At 38.8% G+C, this 12,407-nt stretch overlaps 1 protein-coding gene across 2 annotated transcripts in view; it reads right to left on the reverse strand.

The window, feature by feature from the left end:
• The window catches only part of LOC127422882 (cGMP-dependent protein kinase 1-like), a 381,301-nt gene that overhangs the window by 332,317 nt on the left and 36,577 nt on the right, over positions 1-12,407 (reverse strand). For both annotated transcript variants that reach the window (XM_051666688.1, XM_051666686.1), the window contains exon 2: positions 5,843-6,009. In XM_051666688.1, coding sequence (XP_051522648.1) covers positions 5,843-6,009 — 167 coding nt within the window. The remainder of the gene's footprint in view (positions 1-5,842; positions 6,010-12,407) is intronic.

The raw sequence follows: 12,407 nt of genomic DNA on the forward strand, positions 1-12,407 counted from the left end.
AAATTGCTAAAAATAAATACATAAATAAACTCTTATTTAGCACTATATTTACTCAATTTCAAACAAAACTAAAAAATAATATTGTATTTTAAATGGTCGATAGCACTTTCTTCAGATTTCTGTTTAGTTATCAAATTTTAGTCATTTATTTGCACATGAAAAAATTGTTAACTTATTAGAAAGAAGGACATAACAGTACACACAGTAGTCCAGCAACAATGGATGGCATGTCCACGTTAGCAATCGCATTTTCTCAAAAAATACCTAATCAAACCTATTGAACACACAGTGCATAGTGAATAAGACATTTACTTATAGCACACGTGAAGCGCTTTTACCCTGGACTGCATAAGAAAATGCAGGCAGCTGACTTGCTACCTTGCTGCTTAATCAGTTAATGGCTGAACTGATAGCTGTTTTGAATGAATGGAACTCTTAAGGAAACTGGTCTCTGAACAGTTTGAAAAGCACCTTATTTTCATCGTACCTCTGTATACAGCCTCCGGAGGCAGCATTTTCCTGGTTTCGGATGCAGCCTTGAAGCTGAAGTTGAGCCTCAATCTCCTGACATTTTAAACAGCCTGGAGTGACCATCATGATTTGTAAATGAGAGGAACTTGTTATCCTGATCCTAAAGTTTTTGATTCTGGCTGATAGAATACGCGCTTCAGAGGAAGATATTAGATGAGCGCTCGATGGGAAGAAAACGCTGGATTTTCATGAGGTTTGTGAATTACATCTTTTTAAATGAGATATCTGCATATTTGCTGACTGTATATAATACAAGTTTTATTGATATTTGCCTTTTATCATTAGAAAAGTTACAGGGAACTGTTGAGGAGAGACTGTTAGAATATGTGATCTAGAGGTAAATAAATGAGCACTCCACGGGATGCTGGATCTGCTGAAGTTGTGTGAGGTTGGTTAATTACATCTGTTTAAACAACATATGCACATAAATGCAGATGGTATATGATATTAGTTTTATTGATATTTGCCTTTTTATCATTAGACAAGACAGTTAAAAGTTACAGGGAACTGTTGAGGAGAGAGAGGGAGAATGAAACAGAATCAGAATGAGCTTTATTGCCAAATATGCTTACACATACAAGCAATTTTTCTTGGTGACAGAAGCTTCCACAAACAATACAACAACAACAGTGTGACGAGGAGGAGGGCATGGCTGGGCTGTGATGGAGCACAGCCGGCACTGAATCAGCTGATCAGTGGGAGAGCTAGATAAGGGGCAGCCGGAGATGCCGGTTCGAGGGAGACGCACGCGGCTGCGTTGCATGTGTGTCTGTGTTTGTTTGTTTATGTTTGTTTTAAGATCATTTATATCATTAAAGTTTATGTTGACTGTTCAGCCGTTTCCTCCTTGCCCAACCTTTATCTGTTAATAATAATAATAAATAGAATAAAAATAAAAAGCTATAAAAAGCTAATAGAAAATTATATATAGAAATATATAGAAAGTATATATAGAAATACACAGTAAGACAGAAAAATATATATACGCATGTACAAATACAAATCTGTTATATACAGATAGTGCAAGGGAATGTAACGTAGAAGAGATAGGATATGTTAAAAAAACATAATTGACTAAGCTGTGTATTGAACGTAATTATTGCTCAATGGGGCAGTTTTAACTGTTCATGAGATGGATAGCCTGGATAGCCTTTTTCTTGTGTTTTCCACAAGAAAAACTGTTCTTGTGCCTGATGGTTCTGGTGCTCAGTGCTCTGTACGCCGGCCAGAAGGCAACAGTGCAAAAAGGTAGTGGGCAGGGTGAGTGGCATCCAGAGTGATTTTTTTTCCAGCCCTTTTCCTCACTCTGGAAGTGTACAGTTCTTGAAGGGAGTGCAGGGGGCAACCAGTAATCAGCAGTCCGAACTGTCCTTTGTAGTCTTCTGATGTCCTATTTCGTAGCTGAACCAAACCAGACAGTTATTGAAGTGCAGAGGACAGACTCAATGACTGCTGAGAAGAACTGGATTAGCAGCACCTGTGGCAGGTTGAACTTCCTCAACTGGCGAAGGAAGTACAACCTTTGCTTGGCCTTTTTCACAGTGGAGTCAATGTGGGTCTCCCAATGACTCCACTGCTGCCACAGTGCTGTTTAGAATGGTGAACGGGGTCAATGTTGGGGTGTTCCTCCTAAAGTCAACAATCATCTCCACTGTTTTGAGCGTGTTGAGCTCCAGGTTGTTATAACTGCACCAGTGATCCAGCCGTTCAACCTCCATTCTGAATGCAGACTCATCGTCATCTTGGATGAGGCCGATGACAGTAGTGTCGTCTGAATACCAACGACTGTCCTTGGCGGTGCAGTCGTTGGTATACAGGGAGAAGAAAAGTGGGGAGAGTACACATCCCTGGGGGGCACCAGTGCTGATCGTACATGCGCTGGAAGTGAATTTCCCCAGTCTCACTAGCTGCTGCCTGTCCATCAGAAAGCTGGTGATCCACTGGCAGATAGACATGGGAACAGAGAGCTGGGTTCATTTATTCCATAGGACAGCTGGGATGATGGTGTTGAAAGCTGAACTGAAGTCCACAAAAAGGATCCTTGCATATGTCCCTGGTCTGTCCACACGTTGCAGGATATGATGCAATCCCATGTTGACTGCATCATCCACAGACCTGTTTGCTCTATAAGCAACTTGAAGGGGATCCAGAAAGGGTCCAGTGATGTCCTTCAGGTGGGCCAACACCAGTCTCTCAAATGACTTAATGACCACAGATGCCAGAGCGATGGGTCTGTAGTCATTAAGTCTTTTGATCTTGGGCTTCTTTGGGACAGGGATGATATTGGAGCATTTGAAGCAGCAGGGAACTTCACACTGCTCCAGTGATCTGTTGAAGATCTGTGTGAAGATGGGAGCCAGCTGGTCAGCACATGATTTTAGACAAGTGGGTGAAACACTGTCTGGGCCATATGCTTTCCTTGTCTCCTGTTTCTGGAAGACCAGCACACATTCTCTTCACAGATCCTAAGTGCAGGTTGAGTAGCAGGAGGGGGGAGGAGGGTGGTTGCAGGAGGTGTTGATATTTGTGTGAAGTGAAGATCAGAGTGGGTGTGGGACTAGGCTTTTCAAATCTACAGTAAAACACATTCAAATCATCAGCCAGTTGCTGAATCCCTTCAGAGTTGGGGGATGGTGTCTTGAATATCAGTCAACCACTACATATGATTTATGGCTTTGGTGAGAAAAATAATATAATAAAATTTCCATGAAAACCTGTAACCTGATGTAAAGATTTTCATTGAGAAATGACTTACATTTCGGGTTTTCTCACCAAAATCTAAAATCATATGCCTTATGAAGACTTGGAATGTGACGCAGGAGTCACATGGACCACTTTTATGATACTTTTGGGTCCTTTTTTAAGCCTTAAAGTGAGCCGCTATCAACTGCCACTGTATTTAGTCGACAGACCAGAATATTCATTAAAACATCTGTTTTTGTGCTTTACATGTAGAGCTTTACTGGTTGTTTAGATCAGTGTTACTATCAGAAATAATTAATAATTATTTCTGTAGTTATTAATCAACATTTAAATCAATTAATTGGATCTAACTCATTAAAACCTCATATGGGGCTCCAGTAAATGTATTGCGCTACGTTTAGGAGCAAGTTTGGTTATTAGCAATAATTAATAATTATCAAAGATAGTTATTAATTATTAAAATCAATAGAACTTTGATGAGAATCAATGTTAGCTTTTTAAATCCTTTAAATCAACAGTTATCAAAGATAATCGTAATTGTTAACATCGATGAAACATTAATTAAAATTAATAAAGCTTAATGATCATTCAAATTCAATCATCAAAGATAATTATCAATTATCAAAAATCAATAGAATATTAATAAGTATTAACATTGACGAGACACCACCCTGAAATCAGGGACTAATAACCGAATAGTAAAACAGTCTCAATATTAGATTGTTTTCTTAGGAAAATCAACATCCGAAGAATATCGATTTTCGGGAAAAAAAAAACAATGAATGAAGGTTTGAATCTGAGCACTGACATCCCGTCAGCATGACACAGGCGTATGCAAAACAAACCAAAACACTTCTATTTGTAATATAAACAAAGTTTATTTATGCAGTAATATCAATTAATAATTAATACAATGCAGTCAATAAACTTCTGACTTACAACTACAAACTAAACAGCGATATGATTAGATATGGAAATCAAAATAATCCTATAACACATAAAGTGTGTGTGTGTGACAGTGTGTGTGTGTGTGTGTGTGATTAGTAAGAGAGAGAGAGAGAGAGAGAGAGAGAGAGAGATGATTAAGTGACAGCCCTAAAGCCGATTTCGCGATCGTGGGAGAGAAAACAGCTGTCAGTTTATCACTCAGAGACGCGGTGGACGGCTCGTAAACAGTCCCGCGTTATTTGACTCTTTAAGGGATGAACTCAGTTGCTGTCTCACCCGCGATGGCGAAATTGCACAACAGTCCAATTTGGTTGGACCACAATACAGCAAAACAAATTTGTGATAATTAATACCCTGAGTATTAATAATGAGCGGACATGGCGGTCCCTAAACTGTACAAGCAAAAACCTTGAAACACAAGAATAACACACTATAATATTCTGTCTCTGCCCAGACGTAAACCTCTTACTTGTATCGCATGAGGACACAGGTAGAATGTGTTTTCATCCATCCTTTAACTTTGACCCGGTTCCTTGAGGCTCGGGTGATGACGGGAGGCCGTTTCCTTGCTCTGTCAGCGGGCAGTACGGCTGTTGATTCTCGGCGGGCTGGCGGAGAACTCAAAAATGTCAACTTGATTGAAGATGGAAGAGAAATCTTTAATCTCTTCACTTCTGAAGGCAAACGGATGAAGATGCGAATTGCTCGGCGGTCTTCTTCGGATCCATTAGAGTGTTTGGTTGAACACAGAGTAATCTCAACTCGTCCAGTGAGATGGAGATTGTATGGCTACAGTTTCAAGTCGGACATTACTTCCTTGTGCCACGAGGTTGCACCGGAGAGCAGCAAAAAAAGCTACGTTTATATTCGGTGAACAAAGTCGCTGGAAGTGAATTCTGGAAGCATTTCAGAATTATTTCAACTCCTGATGATGTCATGTTTGAGGGACATTCTGTTGTGTGCCTCATCCAATAGGAGTTGAGAGTTCGATCCTTTAGTGAGCAAGGCTTCATGGATTTGTAGTTTGTTTTGGACTCCCTTTGTTTGATTTTGGCACGATTTTTATCAGTAAAATTTACGACTTAGAAGGTGAGGGCTTGAGTTATGTTTTTACGACTGTGTTAGGCCTGCCTTTGTCTTCTGTCTGAATACATGAGGCCCAACATACATAAGAAAGTCATACGTAAATTATGACAGAGTCTTCATATTTGGGTAAACTATTTGGTGATAGTCTCACCCAAAATTACGCCATTAGTTACAATCAGAGCCAAAGTATTTACAATTTTTTACTAAATCAATCTACGAATGGCTTACATATGGTTGTCGCATGTTAGGCTGGGAGAAGAGACAGTATTGCAACATGGAAAAAACAGTTCATTTTATATATATATGAGAGAGAGAGAGAGAGTGAGAGAGAGTATATTATAATGCAACTAGTTTCATGACTGGTAAGAAATATCTAGGGCCAGTAAATTTTCTAAATTAACCCATTATTGGCAGATGCTTCAAAACGTTGGACACTGCCTGTAAATCAACTGGTATTAAAATGTAGTAAAGTAAAGCACATGGCAAGGTTACTTTGTAACAGTGTGTGACTATTAAACAAAATTCAACTAATCATCCTCTTTTCAAAAACACCAAACACAAAGACATGACATACCTTCCATGACATAGACCAGAGAGCCCACATCACCTTCTTTGATTATGCAGCTTTCTTTATCATACTCCACAGGGTACATGCAGTCTACAATCTCCTGAATCTGAGACAGCTCAAGGTTCTTCATGAAGTCATTGTCAAGAATGGCCTCCTTGATGAGTTCTTTAGACCTGCGAATGACATGTACTAAATTAAAGAACTGCTGATATTATTCCTTGATAAAATCAAAAAGAGATAGTGAAGTCCTTTTCTGAGAATGCTTTATCAAACTAATTGAACTATGGGGTTCCTCTGATAAAACTTAAATTTCACAGAACTGAGTCACCCAAGTTACAAATCACTCTTGTTCTTGATCTCCAGACACCTCCATTCCACAAAACAGCATGTGAATTTACTTACAGATAATTTGATAGAAATTTATTTTTCATTAATTTCCCTTGTTTTAAGTAGGTATTAGTAGCTAGAAACAAATGGCTACTGAATTTAAAACAGTACATTTTGGATATACAAAACATTTTGTTAACACAAAAGAAAGCTATTCTTATCATAATGTCTTCAATAGATGGAGCTGAAAATCAATTTAAAACATTCTATATTCAATTCATTCATTCATTCATCATTTTTGACTTGATTTGTCAGTATTTATAACCATAAATATCTAGTGTTGGGTGTGATCTAATTACAAAGATGGGTGACCTACTGATCTAAAAATATCTGACATATACACCTATACACCTTATGGTGTGTGTGATTATTCAAATTGCTGATAGGATTCTTGAGAGATCACTACTGGTAACTGTTAAATAGGGCTGAGCGATAAAACAAAATCAATATTTATTGAGAGAAAAAATTCCAAAGTCATTTTCAAAACTAGTTTATATTCTAAATAGGCCAGCGATCACCAAATAGCGGACCGTGGTCCAGGTCCGGACCTCGGCTTGGTTCCATCCGGACCACGAGACATCTTGACATTTGCTGCCCCATCTCACCGTTTCTATACTTCAAGTGATCAGCGCGACAAAAGAACGTTGCAGCGCAACAAAACAGCGCAAGTGCTCAGGCGCCGATAGTACTGACCTTTTAGCGCTGTATCCTCGAATACTTTTCTCTTTTACAGAACACACTTTATTTATTCCCTATTGCACACTACGTGCAGAGTTGCAGACGCAGTTATTTTAACGACAGTAGACCTTAACAGAGAAATACAGTGAGCAGCAATATAGATGGATACTTGCGTCTTTCGTAAAACACACTGTAGAAAACGAGAATGATGCGAAGTGAATTCAACTTAGTGTGTCTGAAATGAATCCAACCATTCAGCTAAACCAGGTTTGTGACAGAACAATGTGCTTCCAGGGCGCCTTTAAACTATAAAGTGTTTTTCTGTCTAAAATTAGCTTTATTAATCAGCATGTTTTGAGCCTTTCACAAACAGATTATTTTTGTGAAAATTAATCAAAGATCATCTCTCGCATAAATGGAAAGGAAAAACAACCTTCCCAAGTTGCAAGTTCGAATCCAGGGCATGCTGTGTGACTCCAGCCAGGTCTCCTAAGCAACCAAATTGACCGGGTTGCTAGGGAGGGTAGAGTCACATGGGGTAACCTTCTCGTGGTCACGATTAGGGGTTCTCGCTCTCAATGGGGCGCGTGGTGAGTTGTGTGTGGATTGCGGAGATTAGCATGAGCCTCCACGTGCTGTGAGTCTCCGCGGTGTCATGCACAACGAGCCACGTTATAAGATGCACGGATTGACGGTCTCAGAAGTGGAGGCAACTGAGTCTTGTCCTCCGCCACCCAGATTGAGGTGAGTAACCGAGCCACCACGAGGACCTTCTAAGTAGTGGGAATTGGGCATTCCAAATTGGGAGAAAAAAGAAATAGTAGCATAGTGGAGTTCTCATGAGAACGTTCTCATTATTTGATAGTCTGACCATTTATATGCCTACATAACTTTAGCTAACAGTATTTTTAAGCGTCACTATTGTGCTGTACATTGTTTGTTGTTGGTAGATTTTCGTTTAAGGAACATATAAAAAAGGTCCTTTCAGACTTTTACATTTTCAAAATTATCGCTCAGGAAATACCCCGGAACCCCCAAACAATATATTTCCTTAATAGTCACAAGGCCTCCTATGCCCCTTGAGTATCTAAAAATATTAAAACACAAATACTGGACTGTTGTCATTCAGCTTAAAAATCTTTTTGGTACAAGATCCCCCAAACCCAACTACTTGGCTTTGTCTCTGAAGCCCCAATGTCCTAATTCTTGCCCATTACAAAGTACTATTACTGCCAACTTGGAAATTTACAAAAAATAGATTTACTATTTCAAAAAATGAGCATTCCTTATGTCATTTCATAGCTATACTGACAACTAACACCATGTAAGTTATTGTCTGGACCTTTGCTGGGAAGGAAATCTAGAGACTGGACCTCTTGGAACTTTAAATGAATACCCTGACATAGACGATCGGATCAGGTGTGCATCGCATAAAACATCCGGCAAAGTTATACACACAACTAACTGAAACAAACTGAAAGCAGTCATCAAATCAGCAAGTTAAGAAGTATTAGATGGCAAGCGGCTACTAACACTGTTGTCATATAAACCAGTAATGAGGCAAGGTAGCCAGCACTTAGCTATCTGGCTAATATGATATTGTTGTCCGAGTTTGGAATGGCATACTACCATACTATTTTTAGTATTTCTGCCATAGACAGACATGGCAGAAGTAGTAAGAGTAGTATGTGCAGTATGCCATTTTGAACTTAGCCATTGTGTACCGAACAAGACAGCACTGACAATGCAATCAACTGAAAACAACAGCAACTCCGACATCAACACCATATGTACTACAACCCCAACCCCAAAGTTGGGACAGTATGAAAAATGCTAATAAAAACAAAAAGGAGTGATCTGTAAATTATATTCACCCTTTGCTATATTGAAAGCACTACAACTACACATTATATGATGTTTTTCCTTGTGAATTTCATTGTTTGTTTGTTTTTAAATTTACAGTAATTTCAAATCAGATGATGCAACACGCTCCAAAAAAGCTGGGACAGTCGAGTGTTTACCACTGTGAAACATCACCATTTCTTCTAATAACACTTATTAAGCATATGGGCACTGAAGACAAAAGTTTGTTAAGTTTAGAAAGTGGAATTTTTCCCCAGTCATCCATTATGTAGGTTTTTAGCTGCACAATTGTACAGGGTCTTTGTTGCCGTAAGGTGTGCTTCATAATGCACCACACATTCTCAATTGGAGGCACGTCAGGACTGCAGGCAGGCCAATCTGTCACCTGCACTCTCTGCTTACACAGCCATGTACTTGAAATCTGGGCAATATGTGGTTTGAAGTTGTCCTGCTGGAAAATGCAGGGACATCCCCGGAAAAGACAGCGTTGAATGGCAGTATATGTTGCTCCAAAATTTTTACATATCTGTCTGCATTCATGGTGTTCTCACAGATGTGCGAGTTACCTATGACATGGGCACTGACACCCCTGGCTCATACAGACACTGGATTTTGGACCTGAAGCTAATAACAGCTTGGATGGCCCTTTTCCTCTTTGGCCCGGATAACACGACATCTTTGTTTTTCAAAAACTTTTTGAAATGTGGACTATTCAGACCAAAAAACACAGTTCCACTGTTCTACTTTCCATCTAAGATGAGACCAAGCCCAGAGAAGTCGGCAGCGCTTCTGGACAGTGTTGATGTATGGCTTCTGCTTTGCATAGTAAAGTCTTAACTTGCATCTGTGGATGCAGCGGCGAATGGTGTTGACTAACAAAGGTTTACTAATGTTATCCCAAGCCCATGTTTATGATATCCATTACAGATGAATGCCGTTTTTTAAGACAGTGACATCTGAGGGATCAGAGATCACGCACATTCAGAAATGGTTTTCGTCTTGCCCTTTATGCACTGAGATTTGACCAGATTCCTTGAATCTTTTAACTATATTGTTCACTGTAGAGGGTGAAATGCCCAAAATCCTTCCAATTTGTCTTTGGGGAACATTGTTCTCAAAATGCTGGATTATTTGCTGAAGCATCTGTTGGCAAATTGACAAGTCTCGAATGATCCTTGCTCTTGAAGGACTAGGCTGTTTTTGGAGACTCCCTATATGCTATGACACGATTGCCTCACCTGTTTAACACCTCCTGTTTCACATTGCCTTGTTATTTCAACTCGTCAAATTGCTATTAGTCTTAAATTGCCTTCGACACGACGGAACACAACATTCTCTTGAATAGGCTGGAGAATTATGTTGGCATTAGTGGACTTGCATTTAGCATGGTTTAGGTCCTATTTATCAGACCACTGCCACTTTGTATGTGTAAACAAGGAATTGTCAATTCAAACAAAAGTTAAGTATGGAGTGCCACAGGGATATAATAATAGGAGATATTATCAGGAATCATGGAATAAGTTTCTACTGTTATGCCGATGATACCCAACTTTATATTTCTTCTAAACCCAACGAAAATTCACAATTCTCCAAATTAGCAGAGTGTATCAATGAAATCAAAGATTGGATGGCCAGAAATGTCCTTCTACTGAATTCTGAAAAAATAGAGGTACTAATGATTGGACCAAAAACCTCTAAAAATAAGCAGCTAAAATATAATTTGACTCTCAATGAATGTACTGTTACGTCATCTTCTACAGCAAAGAACTTAGGTGTTATATTTTATACCAATCTGTCCTTTGAAAATCAAATTTCCAGTGTTTGTAGAACAGCATTCTTCCACCTGAGAAATATTGCTAAATTACGGCACGTGCTCTCTGTTGCCGATGCCGATGAATTCATGCGTTCATGACCTCAAGACTAGATTACTGTAATGCATTACTGGGAGGATGTCCAGCAAGTTAAATAAATAAACCTCAATTGGTTCAAAATGCAGCTGCCAGAGTGCTGACTACAACCAAGAAATATGATCATATTAGCCCCATTCTATCGTCATTACATTGGCTACCTGTTAAATTTCGTATTAATTTTAAAATTCTGTTAACTACATACAAAGCTTTGAATGGTCTAGCTCCACAGTACTTAAGTGACCTTCTGACATGCTATATTCCGTCAGGTTCATTACGATCACAAAATTCTGGCTTGTTAATAATTCCAAGAATATCAAATTCCACAAGAGGAGGAAGATCCTTTTCATATTTGGCTCCTACACTATGGAATAGTCTCCCTAACACTGTTTGGGATACAGACACACTCAGTTTAAGTTTAGACTAAAGACTCATCTATTTAGCCAGGCATACACCTAATTTATCCTTCAACTATTAGGCTGCTTTAGTTAGGTCTGCCGGAACCAGAAAAATCCATCATGATCTATAACTCTGCATAAAATTGAATGGCATCTACGCTAATATTATTATTATTTTTTGTTTTTGTTTCCATGTCTCAACCTTGGGATTCGTATCCCGAGGTTACCAGAGCCAACCAGATCCAGCTCCGTTCCTGCTTGGTGTCGGACTCCACTGCTACGTGTCGCTGAAAGATGATGACAAATTACAACCGGTGCCAGCCAGACGTCACTTAATTTTTTTTTGACTTCAGAGGATGAACTGATGCCAACTCCAACTGTAAGACATGGGATACTTCATATGCCGCTGCCTGAACCTTGGACTTAGGATGGACCCCACCAAACCTCACCGAAATGACAATGCTTCTATATGAACTTCTGCAGTTAATCCAGGATGAACTTCAAAGACATTAGTCATTAATCTTACAGTTAATACAAAATATTTTTGTTTAAACATTGGCCCCTAACACTTACTTAATTTACAAATTTAAAACCATGACTTGCACTGCACATAAATAACTAATATTGGCAATATATTCATGTTGTTTAGCCAGAAGGGTACTCCCAACTCCAAAGGTTATTTTTCTCCAATAAACAAAGGGTGAATATAATTTACAAATCACTCCTTTTTGTTTTTATTAGCATTTTTCATACTGTCAGAATTGGGGTTGTATTTAGTTAAAAAAATTATTATTATTTTTTTATTTTTTTTTAATGATCCATCACTTCCACAAATGTTTTGACACAGGCAAGAAAGTATTTCTTCTTGTGACGTTTATTGGCGGTTGGCAATCCAGCTTATGGTGCATTACCGCCACCCACTGAGCTGGAGTGTGGAGCATCAGAAGAAAGTCTTTCATTGGAGTCAAGCATCCGTATGCTTACATTTATTCTTGAGGTCTAACAAACATGTGGTAGGCATTTCCTTCCCCATTAATAGTATGAAATGTATATTGTGATAAATATCAATATCGAACGATATTAAATTAAATATCGTGATAATATTTTTGGCTCTATCGCCCAACACTGCTGTTTAATTGTTACTCATAACTGTCAGCAATGGATATGCTTGTCGTCCAAGTAATCATTTGCATGCACACTTTATTATTTCAAGGGGAACATGAGATTGAGAATGAACTGTGGGGTTCCTCTGACAGATCTGGAACTTCAATTTCACAGAACTGCCAAAATGGTGCTAGTGACTTGAGTCATAAATATTTGTTTTTTGGTTTTTTTTCT

This window comes from Myxocyprinus asiaticus, chromosome 32 (assembly GCF_019703515.2).
Source record: "Myxocyprinus asiaticus isolate MX2 ecotype Aquarium Trade chromosome 32, UBuf_Myxa_2, whole genome shotgun sequence".
Taxonomy (NCBI): Eukaryota; Metazoa; Chordata; class Actinopteri; order Cypriniformes; family Catostomidae; genus Myxocyprinus; species Myxocyprinus asiaticus.